The sequence below is a fragment of the Sturnira hondurensis genome, unplaced genomic scaffold, assembly GCF_014824575.4.
Source record: "Sturnira hondurensis isolate 20B ecotype Veracruz unplaced genomic scaffold, ASM1482457v3 Scaffold0008710, whole genome shotgun sequence".
Lineage (NCBI taxonomy): Eukaryota > Metazoa > Chordata > Mammalia > Chiroptera > Phyllostomidae > Sturnira > Sturnira hondurensis.
Genome location: NW_028081341.1, coordinates 1,710,198 through 1,727,554, shown reverse-complemented (window position 1 = coordinate 1,727,554; position 17,357 = coordinate 1,710,198). Strand labels below are relative to the sequence as shown.

At 39.9% G+C, this 17,357-nt stretch overlaps 1 protein-coding gene across 1 annotated transcript in view; it reads left to right on the top strand.

The window, feature by feature from the left end:
* The window catches only part of TMPRSS15 (transmembrane serine protease 15), a 110,283-nt gene that overhangs the window by 78,178 nt on the left and 14,748 nt on the right, over positions 1 to 17,357 (top strand). Inside the window, exons 19-21 of the mRNA XM_037055552.1 lie at positions 12,799 to 12,894; positions 16,058 to 16,107; positions 16,269 to 16,443. Of these exons, the coding sequence (XP_036911447.1) occupies positions 12,799 to 12,894; positions 16,058 to 16,107; positions 16,269 to 16,443 (321 nt within the window). The remainder of the gene's footprint in view (positions 1 to 12,798; positions 12,895 to 16,057; positions 16,108 to 16,268; positions 16,444 to 17,357) is intronic.

Here is a 17,357-nt window from a genome sequence, read left to right as displayed (position 1 = left end):
CAAGTGAAATTTATATTAAATTTACATTCAAAACCCATAAGCAATGAAAGCAGAAAGACAAAGAAGGGGTGTGAATTTACATCTTTTAAGATGCCTTTAAGTTTGGGCCCATTTGTTGTCATATCTAGAACTGATCATATTGAAACTGGAAAAGCCAGCATTTGTGCTGCCTTATACTCCCAGAACCAATTACAAAAATTCAATCACAAAGGCAGGGATTGAATTTTTATAGTGTGTTACTCAGATGGCCAGCGATCTGAGAAGTCAGTGGGTTATGTACCCTAACACACTGTCTTATGTTTCCTTTCAAGCCAGCCATTTTAGAAGGTGGAAAAAGTGTAGGTAAGGGATTTAGAACTCAGGAAAGAGGTTAATCAGATAAGAGCTGCAGTCTGGCAATTTCCGGAGCATCCTTTTATCCACTAACTGGTGATTTTCTATCTGGGTCCTGTGTTCTGTGTCCTGGGCAGTTTTCTCTCTGTGTCCTGGGTGGTGAGATGCCTCTCCCTGGAACGCAATGGCTCAGATACCATCTTGATCACTTATGACCTCTACTAGAGCACAAAGGTTAACTTGCTTGTGGTCTAGAGTCAGGGTGGGCCAACGTTCAATTTCTGAAATAATAGCTTCATACATGGATTAACTACTAAGCTTATTAACTATTACCTAAAACTAAAATTTTCCAACTCTTGAGTTCCTGCACCAATATGATCTACATAAGTATAGAGGATCCTGGGAAATACATAAATCAGTGGAAAAAATAATGATTTGTCAAGAAAAATTTAGTTTTAAATTTTGCTTTTTAACCCCAGACATACTTTTCACTAGAAATACCATCAATGTAATTGTTAGGTCTTAATGTAGCCCATGATAGGTGTTTAATTTCTAGGAGACTGGGAGAGTTATATTGTGTATTATTGACAAATGCCTAACAGCAACATGTAGATATTTTATAATAGGACAATGTGCTGAGGTTCCAGTCAGAGTGTCAAAAATACTCGATGACTAAGTCTTGCCAGAGAATTGAAAGTTTCTCTCCTTTTACCTCCTAAAATGCTATTCATTTGGAATGGGAACTCCCCAGCTCCAAGCCTCATTCAAGTGACATCATATTCAATAGAAAGTTAAATTCTACTTCCAGTCAAAATGAAGGCATAGGTAGACATGCTTTCATCCTTGCACAACCACAAATAGGAATTATAACTAAATCTCAAAACGTAACACCCAGAACTGTCAGAAAATTGAACTGCATGGAAGTGGGACAACCAAAGATTTAAAGAAGCTACGTTCATCCAAACAGGTAGGAGAGGCAGAGAGCCAAGGACACGTGGCGCAGAGAGGTGGTGGTGGTGGCAGAATGGGCATGGGCAGCCCCACATTCACATGTGGCAGATAAAAATTCGGAAGGACATCTTGGAAGCAGGCAATCCCAGCTCCAGGCCAGACTTCACAGCCCAGGGTTCCAGCACCAGGAAGATACATCCCAGTATCTTTTAACTGAAAAGCCAGACTTCACAGCCCAGGGTTCCAGCACCAGGAAGACACATCCCAGTATCTTTTAACTGAAAAAAAAAACAGTGGCGGTTGGAGCAACAGAAGAAATCCAGATTTTCAGAAAACTGCTTAAAAGGCCTGCAAGGTCTTAAAATATACACAAACCTACCCCCTCTGGGATTCAGCACCAGGGCAACAGCTAGAAGGGCACCAGATGCATACAAGGAGGGGAGAAGGTGACTGGAAATGGGACAAGTGCTAGGCAAACCCTCAGAAGCCAAGCAGTGGCACAGTCACCTTTCCAAGCCCTCCCTCCACACAGAGCTACAAAGTGGTGAAGCAGGTTGCTATACCCTGGTGATTGCCTAAGACTCTACCCCACACAACTTGCAGGTGTCTTTTATAGGAGGCCAAAAGCAGCTCTATCTAATACACAGAAACAAGCTCAGGGAGGTTACCAAATTGAGGAGACAAAGAAACATGGCCCAAATGCAAGACAGGAAAAAAAAAAAAAAAACAGAAAAGAACTAAACAAGAGATAGCCAACCTATCACAATAGATTTTAACAATATGGTGATCAGGATGCTCAAAGGACTTATTGAGTGTGACAACAACATAAAGGAAGAAATGAAGGTTACACTAAGTAAAATTTAAAAAAATCTACAGGGAACCATCAGTGAAGGGAAGGACACTGGGATTCAAATCAATAATTTGGAACAAAAGGAAAACATAAACATTCAACCAAAATAGAAAAAAGAAACAAGAATTTAAAAAAAACAAGGATAGTATAAGAAGATTCTGAGACATCTCTAAATGTGCCAACATCTGAATCATAGGGGTGCCAGAAAGAGAAGAGGAAGAGCAAGGAATTGAAAGCTTATTTTAAAAATTAATAAAAGAAAACTTCCCTAATTTGATGAAAGAAATAGACATACAAATTGAGGAAGCACAGAGGGTCCCAACAAGTTGGACCCAAAGAAGACCACACCAAGTTGCATTATTATTAAAGTGCCATAGGTTAAAGATAAACAGAGAATCTCAAAAGCAGCAAGAGAAAAGCAGAGAGTTACCTACAAAAGAGTATATATAAAACTATCAGCTGATTTCTCAAAAGAAACTTTGCAGGCAAGAGGGGACTGGCAAGAAGTATTCAAAGTGTTGAAAAGCAGGGACTTACAACCTAGATTGCTCTATCCAGCAAAGTCACCATTTAGAATGGAAGGACAGATAAAGTGCTTCCCAGGCAAGGTAAAGTTAAAGGAGTTCATCATCACCAAGCCATTATTACATGAAATGTTAAAGGGACTTATTTAAGAAAAAGAAGAGCAAAGTTATGAGCATTAAAAAAGGCAACAAACTGACAACTATCAACAAATGAATCTTAAAAACAAAAACTAAACAAACGACCAGGATAGGAATAAAATTGTACATATGCAGATCATTTGGAGGGTTATCGGCAGGGAGGGGGAAGGGGGAAGAATGGGGGTAAAGGTACAGGGAGTAAAAAGCATAATTTGTAGGTGTGAAATAGAGTGGCGGTATTAACAATAGTAAGGGAAGTGGAAAGGCCAAAGAATTTCTATGCATGACCCATGACCATGAACTAAGGGGGAGGTTGCTGGAGGGAAAGGGGTACCAAGCAGAGGTGGGCAAAAGGGGGAAAGTGGAATAACTGTAATAGCATAACCAATAAGGTATACTTAAAAATATAGCCATTGTGGCCCCATTATAAGATCTGGAGCTAATGGTCAAGTGCTAAAGGTCTAAGTCAGGGTCAGATTCAGACTTTTCCCTTTCCTTCTCTCTCTCCACTCAATGTTCCTAAATTCTCTAAGACTCAGTTTCCTCCTGAATAAAAGGGCACCCCTAGCCTGATCTTGCTGTGTTACCATGAGAACCAGAAACATGATGGGTGAAGAAAGCCCCTGGCATCAGGGCAGGTAGTTCTGCAATGACAGCATAACCTGCCTGACTCTGGGCGGCCCTGTGGTCCATCTCCAGGTGCTGCTGCATTCAAAGGAAAATAACCCATTGCAGCTTCAGTCCCTAACAAGCATCTCAAAGGGTATTCTCATTCCGAAGACAAAATACCACCTCCTAGAGTCCTCTTTTTTGCAAGTCTACTCCCTCCCACAGCTCAGCCACACTGCCTCAGTCTCCGCTCAACTCTCACCAAACCCAGTGCTTTCAAGTGCCTCACTCCCCTTTCTCTCCTTTTATCTCTCCTTTCTCTCTCCTGCCTTTTATCATCTTCTATCCTTCTCACCCAGGAGGGACACGCTGTCTACTCAGAAGTAAATTGATCTCGGATTTCTAGGCTTTCTTCCATTTTCCTTGCCAGAGCAACCAGGACCCAAAGAGGACAAAACAGAAAAGTGTCAGGAGGTGGGCGGAGGAAAGGGAAAGCCTGGGGCTCCTTGCATACAAACTGCTTTTGGTCCTGCAGTAGGTAGTTTTTACCATCAGGTATGTCAGCACATGATTCTTGCCATCAACAGCGTGCTCCTCAAGGAGCTAATAAATAGTGGAAATAACCTGAAACAGGCAACCTAAGAATCTGAACTGCATCGAACAGACATGCTGTTTGGACTGAATTTTTGTGTCCCCTCCGAGTTTGTATGTTGAAGCTCCAACCCCAATGTGATGACACTGGGAGGTGGGGCCTTAAGGAGGTAACTAGGGTTAATGAGGCCAGAAGGCAGGGGCCCCATGGAGGGGTCAGTGTCCCTGTGAGAAGAGAAAGAGAGTCCAGAGCGCCCCTCCTTCCTTCACCTTGTGAGGACACAGCGAGAAGGCAGCCGTCTGCCAGCCAGGAATCAGGACCTGGCTAGGGAACCAAATTGGCCAGTGCCTTGACCTGGGGCTTCCCAGAACTGTGAGCAATAAATTCCTCTTGTTTAAACCAAAAAGAGAAAAGAAAAGAGAAAGAAAGTGGGAGACTTCCTGCTCTTTGTATATATTACCCCTTGTATATGTTATATATTGTATTCTAACAAAAACCTTTCTTTTATTCACCTTTCTAAAAATATTTTAATGAAAATGTTATCCTTCTGGACACATTTCAATAACCTACAAATAAGACAGTTGAATCTATTACAGATCACCTCTTAGGTCTTAAAAATCAGAAAACACTGAAATTTAAAATTGATAATACGTAAACTAACAATTCTTATATTACCCCTGTACGTTACATGCTTGTTCCCTGTCTTGTGACATCAGATTGTGACTTCTATACTTGAACTCTTAAAAGCAAGGTTATCTCAATTGTTTAGCTCCTTAACAAATGGTCTCTGTTACCAAAGTTCCTTCTTTAGGACATGAGTGGAAATGGGTTTTTTTTTATTTTGTTTTTTAAATATAATGTAGAAAGCAGTAACCTGTGAGTTGCTTTGACAAAACCAGTGAAGTTTGCCTTGACCGGTTTCCCTTACGGATTTCCTTATTTTGTTCACTGGTTCTGTGACTTAACAAAAATCTTTCAACACAGGGGTTGAGGGGGTTGGGGCAAGGCTGCGACTTTGAGAAGTACAAAGTCTTGAAGATGGGGGAGTTGCAGGGGAATACTGTTTCTTTGATAAAGAGTCAACTGAACACTGAAACGGACAATTGTTTTGTTTTTTTTTTATTCTCACTTCAAGTACAGCCCCGAGGTGAGTGGCATTGATTCTAGGTTCCTATTTTAGTGCTGATTATAGTTCAATGGTGAGTTCATGGAGGTGAGGCCCTAGGAAGTCGTTTGTTTCCGATGCTAGAGTCACCAGCAATGCTAAGGAGCTGTTTTATAGACTCGGAAACTTAGTAAAGAGCAGGCTAAAGAGATTGGTAACTTGACCTCGCTTCCACAATTGACGGATCCAGATGCTCTGGGTGGTATGCGTACGTTGGGCTTTCACTGCATGGGGGCCTGTGATCCAATTCACCCCCTTTCTGAGCATCATTGTACGATTATAAAGGTAAGAGTTCTTTGCTGCTGTGGTTTGTGAATCTTAACTGGATTGTTTCCTGGGATTAAAATGAATCATTTACAAATGTCAAAAAAATCTGTTTTGGGTTTTTGTTTTGTTTTGTTTTGTTCTAGTAAATTTGAATGGAATGTGTTGGATGATAGCATGACACTGATCCCCACGATTGCACGAGAGAATGTAATAGAAAGGAAATATATATTTTATTACTTTTTAACAGTTGCCAATATGAATACATTATTTTGGTTGCTTTCAGATCAGAAATCTACACATTAGCAATGATACGGTGTCTGTTTTATAGATGAATAAGACATTGTTTCTGCTTCAGATGTGGTGGAGGTAGACATATAAATAGATAATTACAGTATAATGTGACCAATCTGATATGCTATAGGAGAACCTACTCCATTTCTGCATGTCAGGAAAGGGTTTCTAGAAAACGGCCTGAGCTGAGTGGATGACAGCCAATTCCAACAACAGTGTACTATCTATTTACATGCTTTCCCCCAGCCAGATTTTACTCTCTGGTTCACTGACCTCATTTCCCATGAATCACAGTCCCTCCATCTGGAGACAGGGACAAAGAACTAGATTTTTTGGTGGATGTAAAGCAATCAGTGCATCCCACAGCCTTAGATGCAGTATTTTTGATGAAGGTCAGGCACTTGTTTTCTCCAGAAATGAGTCAGGTAATCTCTGCAAAGACTTTAATCTTTGGGCCCGCACTTATTAAATAGTCTCCATAGGGCCTTAGTAATTGAAAGAAAGTTATAGCCTTAATGAGAATTTGTCTGGACTGGCACATGGTAATGGGAAGGAAACTCGGCAAGGTTAAAATGATATGTTTGGTATACTGGAAAGTAATTTAGGAGTCAGTTTATTAAAAAAGCACTGTGGTCTTTCAAGATTATTTATGCAGATAGGCTACAAAATGCAATTCTCCAAAGATCCTAGTAAATCGTATGAGGCAGATTCCATCAGGCGTCCCTTTTTTAAATGAGTGTTTTCATTCCCTGCCATTTATAGCACACATAAGTAAAAAGTGCCTTGAACAACATTTTCATGTCTTTGATGAGCAGGAAAGAAAACACTTTATACTGATGCAAGAATAAAGGTGACAGGAACTTAGTGATTTTTAAAGTGATAGTTCTTAGTGAAGTGCACTACCCTGTTATTTAACCAGTGAAAGAATGACACAGTTGATTTGCCTTGCTGAGCTATTAAAAACTAGAAGTCATCAGATCTGTACAGCTTTACATAATTTAGGAAATACTAATGTATTAAAATAGATTAGTTACACATATCTTTATTATGCAGCATATGAGTTGGAGGTCATTTTTAAATCCCATAATAGTCTTGTGCTAGGCACCTTTAGTTCAAATATCAGAAACATCAAGGGAATCTCTTTCTCAAACTCAATGTAAGAAATGGAATTACTTCATGTTCTTCCATTTCAGAAGTGTTTTGAAAATGTCGGGGGCTTAGGAGTAAAAAACAAATCTAATAAGCCTTGCAAATAATGGGAGTATAACGAGCTAACTTCTTATGTAAGCACAAAGCAAATTTGTATCCACAATTTAGTACTAGGTCCTAGAAACTGAAATAGAACCTGGTTTCCTATTAATTTAAAAAGTTGGTACACAAATTAGTGTTTGTTCTTGTCATTGTCCCCAATTTTCTACTATGTGGGAAAAACCTTAACACAAAACAAAAACAAAGATAAAACAGAAGAATTAGCAGAAAAATATATCCACTATCTTCAAATTTAAGTGATTTTAATTTGCTTACTTTACACAAAAATAATTGAATAATATTTTCTGTTGCTTTTAATCTGCAAGTTCAACACTAAATGAATTCTTCATATTTTTAGCTACGTTCCTGGTATTAGACGGGGGATGGAGGACGCTGAGGGCGAGATGGTGCGGAAATTTTTTTTTTACTTAGTTTAATTAACCAAGTAAAAGCTCATCATTCATTCACCTGAAGTACAAATTATATATATATATATATATATATATATATATATATATATATATATACACACTGAGAAAACTTCATAGTAAATGTGAGGTGTAAGCCATATGCATCTCATTCAACAACAAACCCCAACGGCAACTGAGAAAATAATGTTACCAATTGGTGGAAAGCACAAGAGAATTCCCCCACTCTATATTTTTTTGGTTCTTCTGGCTAGGTTAGCTATAAAATAATAAAAATGACACAAGACTGTATTAAAAGGAGAAAAAACAATTCAATAGATGTGTACTGGAGAATCACAGTGTGATGCTCAGATTATAAAATGAGGCTCAAAAAAGTGGAAAAACTAGGCATTTTATCTCTTAGACAAACAATAAATTTGTGAAAAATTGACAAGACAAAGTTGGTGCCCATGGTTAGAAATGCAGGAGAAATAGAGGCGGGAGGAACTTGATGATTTGATCCAAGGGCCCTTATTTGATTCTGGGCTTACAGGTGGGCTGAGTCTGGACTAACTGTAGCCCCAGGAGGAGGCAACAATGTTTTTTCTTTTTAAAAACATGGGATTTATGGGGAGACAGGGGAGGGGTTAGTCTCTTGTTCTTCCGGGCAGTTGCCTCAGGATTTCAGGATGTGAGACAGGATGATGGGTTAGGTAAAGGGCCAGGCTGTTCCCAGGGACAGGAACATCAGGCTGACCACTGGCCATTATAGATGGCATCAGATATTTACTGTGTGTGGTGGGAGAGGGTTTTGATTAAGCCAAAGACTGTCAATTAAGTGGGGATAACTGAGACATGAGCAGTCCAGTGGGTTGGAAAATTGGCCTGACTGGGTCATGAGTTGTCTGGCAAGACGGGAAACTGCCCTGACCCTTTCACTCATCAGAAATGAATCTAAGTAGTTTTGGGTATTTCTTAATGAGGAATCTAAACAAAGCTTGGCCTGGAGTAATAAATTAGCAAAGCCAATTAGCAATGATGTTATAGGTTTGTTTATACCGGCTTTTTGACTCTGGACTGTATAACTCATGATAAGGTTGTCTCTCAGTCCTTCAGAAGTGGGAAGCCATCTATTGTTATCAGTGGAAGTATTGTTCTTACTGTGTGTAAAGAAAAGAATTTCCTGAAACCCACACAGGAAGATGGGGCTCTGTGGTATGGTTTACTGATGATGTACAATTAAGGGGGTTCACCTACTCTCTTCCCAATGTCCCATCTCCTTCTGTCTCACTATGGAGAAAGTCCAATCTTGGCTACAGTAAGGTCAGGATAAAGGCCACTGCCCAGAGTTTCTGCTCCATGGTAAAGCACAGTCCAATCCAGCACCCCTCCAGCCTAGTGTGTGCTTCCACTGAAGACCAGGTGGCCACAGAGAAAACAGGTGCGTGCACCATGGGGGTGTGAGTCACAAATAAGTGAGAGAGAGAACTCCTTTGTTCCCTTGGGGTTATAACGAGGAACTTGGGTTTGAAATAGACCAGATGCTTTCTCAAAATGACCAATCAACTTCCCAAATTTTCATGGGTTTTAATAGGTCTATCCCCTTGTTAGACTGGTAGGCCTCTAGGGTCCAGCACCTCCCCCGGACTCCCCCGACGATCCAGTACCAGATGGGGAAGAATGGGTGTTAATCTCCTTGGCAGAGCAATATTGTCATCCTCTTGAGTGTGAAAGGCAATAGCTTCCTGGTGAGGCAAACAGGCCCCCGCTTCCCAGTTGGCTCGGCTCCATGTTTAGTCCCCTTTGCCCATTCCCAACACCGAGGTGAACACCAATGGGAACACCATCATGAAGGCTTATTTCCAGCTTTTAGGGGAACAGAGGAGAGTCAGAGAGCTCTTCTTGCTCTTGCTGCTTCTCAGGTAATGCTTAATTAAAAGTAATCATTATGTCCTTGTGGCATTTCTTGGGGAAGCCTGCCCAGGCCCCAACAAAATGAATCAAGGATATACAACAAGGGATTAAGGTCAAGTTGTCCAAGATGTTGGATCCTGTCTCTGACACTCTCCCCTAAGTATCACTTCTATCAGCCATGTTTTTGGGAGGATAATGCCAAGAGCTTGTTTTCCTCCTAATACCATTACATCTGTAAGAGAGCAGAGAGCAGCCACAGATTAGCCCAACAGTTTCACTCATTCTCAATACAGTAACTTGTACAAAGGAGGAGATCAATTAAAGGAACATCATTTTTTTCCTGTTGACAGTTCTTTCCTTCTGCATACCACAGGACTTTAAGAGGTGAGATCAAAAAACCTAAAACTAACTAAGCTTACCTGTTTGCTAAAAGCCGTCATAGTGCTGAGTGCCTGCTGGATGCTTTGCTATGAACGTGGCAAATGCATACACAGTTGTAGTGGAAATGTGTCCAGTTCGGCCTGGTGTTTAAAGGACAGCACACATGTCCTGATTCTCCTGGTGAGAGGCTTTGCCATCCCTTACCTTGAATCTTTTTAGTTCACTGATCCCCAGCTTATTCAAATGCTCTCCCTTACCTTCTGCTCTGCCAAATAAATCCTCTTCTTTCCCTCCAATCTGAAAAGGATCATCCATTCTTCCTCTTCAAAAAAAAAAATTCTTTTCAGACTAATCCCACCTGGCTCCATTCATTACTTAAACCTTCTGGGAATGCGAAATGAGCAGCAGTGCCCGGCTGCAGCATTCACAGCATTGGTTCTTCTTTTTAGCTTTACTGTGCCAAAAGCTTCAACCATCCCTACCTAAGCTCCTGCTTTAGGGAGAAATTCTTATCACAGCTAACAGTCTGAGGAGCGAGACAAAAGAGAGAAACCTAAATAGGGCCCGGGAAGAAAGGCAGAAGATTTAATACTGTGAAAGACGCCTTGGGATATCCTTCTTTCTGCCCCCAGAATTCATCTCCGAGTATATTTTCATACTCAGTATACAACCTCAAAAATCATAATAGTGAGTTGCATCTCTGTGCTTTTTTTCTCACGTAGAATAAGGTTACTCTGAAGCCAGGGGAGCCTTTTGAGGGTGCACAACCCGTGAAAATGGTAATAAAGATTTAGAAATAGGTAGTGAGGAAGCATTAGCATATCAAAAAGCAATGCTCTCTGGGTTTTTCTGTGTGATACCAAAGTTCTGATTTCCAACAGCTGTGCAAACACGTGATAGAGTTATCTAACCCTGCAGCGCTGGAACCTGTTTTCAGGATTTAAAATACGCCAAACTTAGTTGTAATCCTGACAAAGTGCCTCTCTAAAAATTAGCAACTAATTTCCTTGCAAGGAAAAGAAACTGAGGCAGGAACCCAGTAACATGTTTTATATTCACAGACCTTAATGTAAGATATCCTCTCTTAAAATTTTAACTTTTCAGTTCAGAGATTTTCTTTTTCAAAAATAGTGACAACATAAAATTATTAACCTTTTTTAAAAATTTTATTTATGTATTTCTTTATTTATCTTTAGAGGGGAAGGAGAGAGGGAGAGAAACATCAATGTATGGTTGCCTTTCCTGCGTCCCCTGCTGGAAGTTGGCCTGCAGGGAACTGGACTACAACCCAGGCATGTGCCCTGACTGGGAATCAAACCACGATCGTGTGGTTCGCAGGCCTGTGCTCAATCCACTGAGCTACACCAGCCAGGGCAAAATTATTAACCTTTTATTTTGCCAAGAACATTTAAAATATATTTTTGTTATCTCCATCATTTCTTAAAATAAGAAATAGTTTGTTGCAAACTTTCCCTGCCATTTGTATTCTGTTTTCTGTGACTACCAACTGGAATAAATTATGTCCAGCACCAAAAAAGGATGAGTTCATCGTGGCCAGATTCAAATGCAGATAGTTCAATTCAAATTAAATTCCAGATTCTAATAACCAGCACTGATTTCAGGAAAGGGTTATATATGTGTAAGGGTTATATTTGTGTATGTTAGGTTTCCTTGACAGTAAGACTTCCTGTAAAGATGGGCTGACTTAGGTTTAGATTTGTTACTTGGGCCAGGCCACCAAGACAACCTTCATTTGGGGGGTCCTGATACACGAATCAACTTTACTAGTGCCTTAAAACAAATTGTTTATTAGGTCACTAGAAGTCAATTTGGAAGCCAAAAATAGACCCTTAATAAGGGAAGAAATAGATATTATAATTAGCTATGACAGTGGTTCCCTAACAAGCAGCAGAACCACCTGGAAGGTTTGTTAAAAGAATGAATCACTGGATGCTACTCCAGATTTATGATCTGGTGGGTGTGGACAATTAGCATTTCTAATACATTTTCTAGTGAGGCTACTGCTACTTGTCTGGAGAACACACTTTGGAAATCTTCAGTCACGGAGAGTCAGAAACAGAAAGCTACCTAGAAAAACGTCCAACATATGTATGCATTCAGTGAAAGTATACTGGAAATATGAGCAAAAGCTATAAAAGAGAGATGTCTAAAGGGGATATTGAAGGGTGACCAGGACCCATCAACTTTACCTTTGCAACACAGATGAATACACCAGCTCCAGCTTGGTCTTCAAATTGGATGGGCATTCTTTGATATTAAAAGCCAAGACTGATGTGATGAATCCTACCAGAAGCTGCACCAATGATACAATTCAAAGTCGTCCATGGTCTGTTTTTCTCCACATTCTGCTTTCCCTAAAAGTGCGAGTCTTTAAACATGCCACTTCTGTAGTGGTGAAGTCCTTGCTGACCTAGAACATTCTGGACATTCTACACTCTCCACTGTCCTTTGACATCTTTATGTCTGTTTCATTTTCTGAACTGTAGCAAATACCTTTTACACAAATTCTCAAATACAATGACTCTTTTGCCCACGTGGGAGGAGAATCTTAATCTTTAAGAATAACATAAGCAACAGTGATCTTCCCTTTGGTAACTTCATTCAGGTTTTATTAAATGAATTGAAAGAAATATGAAGAACAAACTGACATTTGGAATATTAAACACAGAAGTGTTCATTTTTCTAGATTGTTCATAGGCAACATGTATTTTTAAAGATGGATTACACTCGATAGGAATAAAATCAGTAATTGCAGCAATTCCGTGAGGTTGTCATTAAAACTCATCATAGAAACTATTGGACAATATAAATAAGTCAAATGAAAAAATCAGACACCCAAGTTATATATGCACTGATTTTAACTTGTTAAGTAAAGAACCTGAGGTATTAAGCAAAAATTAAAATTATATCTACTTCATTATAGGTAATTCTACTAATGTGTACCACCTTTTAGATAGCAAAGCACTTGAAGATTTATATTGATGTGTTGATTTCTTTGTATGGAATTCTATAATTTCTTTCAGTGTCCACAACATTAAATAACAAAGTTTAGTTTATGGTTTTCCATTTGTGCTTTTAGTTTTATGTGTATGTGTGATTTTCCCTAGGACTGAAAACTCATCACTGCCTGTCGTCTCTTCTACAAGTGGACCATTTGTAAAATTAAACAAAGCACCTAATGGCAGCTTAATACTAACACCAAGGTGGGTCCCGAGATCTGTTCTTGGCCAACTCGTCCATGGACTGCAAAGGAGATAGATTTTGAAACCAGTCATGTTTTAATTCCATCACATACTAGTCACATAACCTTGAAAGTCATTTAACATTTTTATTCTTCAGGTAATCTCAAAAAGTCTCTGACTGATGTTATCTGATAGCATTCCCTAATTTCCATATAAGTGGTAAAACAGGCAAATGAGATATTGTATACGTAATTGTTTAGCACACTGAGAGCAGTCCAATTAAGTTCTAAGTCTGTATGCTTTTAGTCCTTACCTTCAGATTCATAAACAAGTAAACCCCATTGGAAAAAAAATTGTGAGAGTTAGGATGAGTCAGCCCAATGTGAACCAGATTAACAAGAGCAACACAGATTAGCTGTCATTGAAAGAGGACAATGTCACAGTGATCTTTTCTCTGCCTTAGCAAACAGAGCACAGGTGTGAAGGGAGGCAGTCCAGACTTCTGCTCGTGCCTACAGACTCTCTTTTGCTCTTTAAGATTAGTTTCACTTTTATAGCTTTTACTCATGTTTTAAAAAGCAACATTGTTTCCACATTCGAAGTCCCTGCAGTATGTGCGTTTATGTTATTTGAAGGAGACAACATTGATACTTTAATCTTTCATAACTTCCGCGAGCCAGAGAGGCCCTTAACCCTATCCTGGACCAGCCATGTTATACTGAATTAGTGAAAATCAGACATATATATATATATTTAGTTAGGTAGTTAACTTATTTATCTATATATTCTTTACGTTACTGCCTCATGAAAACCGGTGCTTTTGGAAACACACTTGCACTATGAGCTGTGATAAAAGATAAGGAAAAAAAGAGAATATCAAAGAAGACCGTTCTTCCAATGATGAAAATCTACTCAACTGTATCCTCATTTTCCCCCTATTGTGAGGCATATGCAAGATTCAGACTATTTCCCACAAGTGAGGAAGGCCACGCAACGAGATACCAGGAATCTGACTCTAAGTAACTGGAAGTATATGATTCGTGAAGCTGCTGTACCGGGTTTCTACTTTCTCCGATTCTCCAGACCTCTCCAGTACCAGGGAGCTAGACACAGCATACAAAGTGCTTACCAAACACTTCACTGAATTCCTAGCATGTGGCCGACGCTGCGATAGGAAAGGTACCGAGGTTACTCCCAGTCCCCAGGAAAGCTCTGTGACACAGGTAGTATTGCTCCGCTAGGAAGATGAGGAAACAGACATGTGGTGTTGGTAACCGACCTGAGCGAGTTCACGAAGCCTGCAGGCACCATAGAGATTCTAACCCAAGGCCCTCAGAGTCCAAAGTCCTCCACTTTTCACTGCACTTCGCTGTCTTCCCAGTTCCTGAAGCAATAGCTCACTCTAAATAGCAGTACTGGAAAGGAGAAAGAAAAAAAGTGAAGGCTTTTCAACAACAAAAAGGCTATGCAGTTGAGTATATATTGGGAGAGAAAGGAGTTCATGTTGTCAATGTAACAGCTATAAATCCACCCATTTATATCACAGTATCACTCCCACGGGACTGAGAGAAAAACACAGGATCATGGCATTGTCTTTCTTCCTGTCCGGAGAGCCAGCCAGGGCTGACCCCACTGTGGAAGGTCAGGACAGTGACCCGGCTTCTCTGCAGTCCCTCTAAATGCACCTGTACAAACAGTGGGTTCACTGCTCCTTCTGACTGCGGGTTAAGCAGTTGATCATTGACTTCTCCATACTGGGACACTCCATGAGTGATTATGTACAAAACTTTTGACTAACCAAAATATGTGGAGATCAAACTGTTAAGGTTTAGCTTCGATTTCTGGTTACCTCTTAAGTTAATCAGAAACTTTTCTGTGTTTGCTAAAAAAAAAAAAAATTCATCAGTTTTATACATACCACAAAGTACTAAGCATTTTCTAATATCTAAAAGTGATGAACCATTTTGAATATGGATTTTCATTGATGAGTTCTATAGATGTAGAAAGAGTTGGGATAAAATTTCACACATCCCAGAAATTACTTCCTTCTCAAATGTGTAGGTAATAGAAGAGGCATTAATTGCAGAATTCTGAATATGTATTGATATATCTAAATCTAGATAGAGATGCATATATATACATTGCTTATTGATAAAATATAAGAATATTTATTTATATTTCCATTAGAATCATCTTCTGTTCTGAAGGATAAGTCAGTCAGACCACATAATTCACATGATTTGAAATTAACCTTATCCCATATTTTCCAGAAAACTGAATGGCTATGGTTGTACCTATGATTTCATATGGATCTTGGGTCTTATTTTATGTTTTGGGTTTTTTTCCCTAAAATTTTAGGCATCTAAACAACATGCACAATAGATGTAGTTAAATATGTGAATAGAAATCATTAAAATAATATGTGTGTTCATGTGATTAATGTGTACAGTAGCTGCATCGGGGAACAGCGGGCAAGTGTTTTAATTCCTTGTATTAGACTGATCTCTAGTGGTTGGTAAGTGTAACACATTTTCAAACAATTTTTTTTTGTTTAAAAAATTTTAAATACAATTATTGGCTTTGAATAGTTGGTAGCCAGCTATTAAACAGGTAGTGAGTTTTTAAAGTATCTATGACTAAACTTTATTTTATATTTGCCTGTTTTTGTGTTTACCTGTGAAAACAGGACCTGTGATTAATTGATCATTGAATTCCCTGAATGATGTTCACAGTCTGGCACACAGTGAGGCCCTGACTGGTTGACTGATAGGAATATGGAGACATATTGTTATTGAATGATGAAATCCAGTGTTGGTTCAAACAAATGAACAGCAGCCATCATTCACTGAGTGTCCGTTGTATATAAGGCACGATAATTTCATTGAAAATTTTTCCTTCTCAGAAAATTACAATAAAGTAAGTCCCCATATTATGAATGACAAAGGGAGGCTGAGGGACAATGAGCAACTTCCCCAAGTCATGAAATGTAAGAGGTAAATGATACAAACTCAGTTCTACTTGACTTTAAACTGAGGATTTCTTGCTTTGTATTCCAACCTCCCTACATTTTTTATATGATACTTAGAAGTTCATTTAAACGAAAAAGGCAGGATACCCTACATTAGGCTTTGCTTTAAAATGTTAGGTGCATAATTTCTGAAATATAATTGTTCTTCTATTACAGTACACAGTGTTTACAGGATTCACTGATTCTGTTACAATGTAACCATAAACGTAAGTAAATATTTTGTCATGTTTTCTTCCATGCTTTCTGTTTAAAATTCCGAACAGAGCTGGTTTGTCACTTGGGGCTATTTTGTGGCAATCCACTCAATTGTCATGACCAGAGGAAATTCACTGAAATAAAACAGCTCCTTCTTCAATAATTTTAATAGCATGTGGGAAAGCATTGGTGGCTCAAGAAGACAGCCCAAAGATTGTTGGAGGACATGATGCCAAAGAAGGAGCCTGGCCCTGGCTCGCTGCTCTGTATTATAACAACCGGCTGCAATGTGGTGCTTCTCTCGTCAGCAACGACTGGCTGGTGTCTGCGGCTCATTGCGTGTACGGGTGAGTGTGGCATCAGAGAGTCCCTTCGCAAAGGAGACGGCCAAGCACACAGGGTGCATTTCATTTTCAGGTAGCCTCACAAATCCACTTCGTCAGGGAAATCTTCCCACTGTTATGACATTATAAACTTTTCGATCACTTTTCCACTAAAATTGTAGAAGGGTGCAGCCAGGGGACCCCCCAAAGAACAATTTGCAATGGGGTCCAGAACTCAGGGTGTCCAGGAAATATTAAAAATATGAGATGTCCTCACCCCCACAAGTCTGAGCTGGGGGGATGGGATACACTGAGCAGGGCCATTGAGTTGTTTTGCATAGCAACAGTTTAGTGGATAACCACTAGAATGGTCATTTAACACATCTATAACCTTTAACTGGTTTCATAGACATGTTAAATAGCTGTGGTCATGCTTTGAGCCAGGGAGAAGGGAGTGGCTTCCACTCAAGATGTAACTAGGAGGCAACTCCCCAGCCCCCATTACAGCACCTGTGTGAGAGCTTGGAATTGATTGGCTCCACACCATGGGGCCACACCTGCCCAGACTCACTATGTTAGCCCAGCAAAGCTGGAAGGATACAGGAGTCCTGGCAGGTGTAACCGATTGTGGGAGGAGTCGGAAATGGGGCTGCCAAGGAAGGTTGGCATGGGGATTTAAACGCAGACACAGCAGCCATTGAGGAGAGAACCAGGTGCTTTTGGCCAGAATGGGGGATCTCACAGCCATGTGACAGAGAATCACCATGTAGCTTTAGCAGAGAGAACGATGTGGCTTTGGCCAGAGTGGGTGTGCCACCCGCCCCCCCACCCCACAGCCATGAGAAGAATCATCATGCAGCTTTAGCAGAGAACCACCACGCGGCTTTCTACTTCTTTTCCTGAGATACGGTACCTTGAACTGGGCAAAGGAGGAAAGA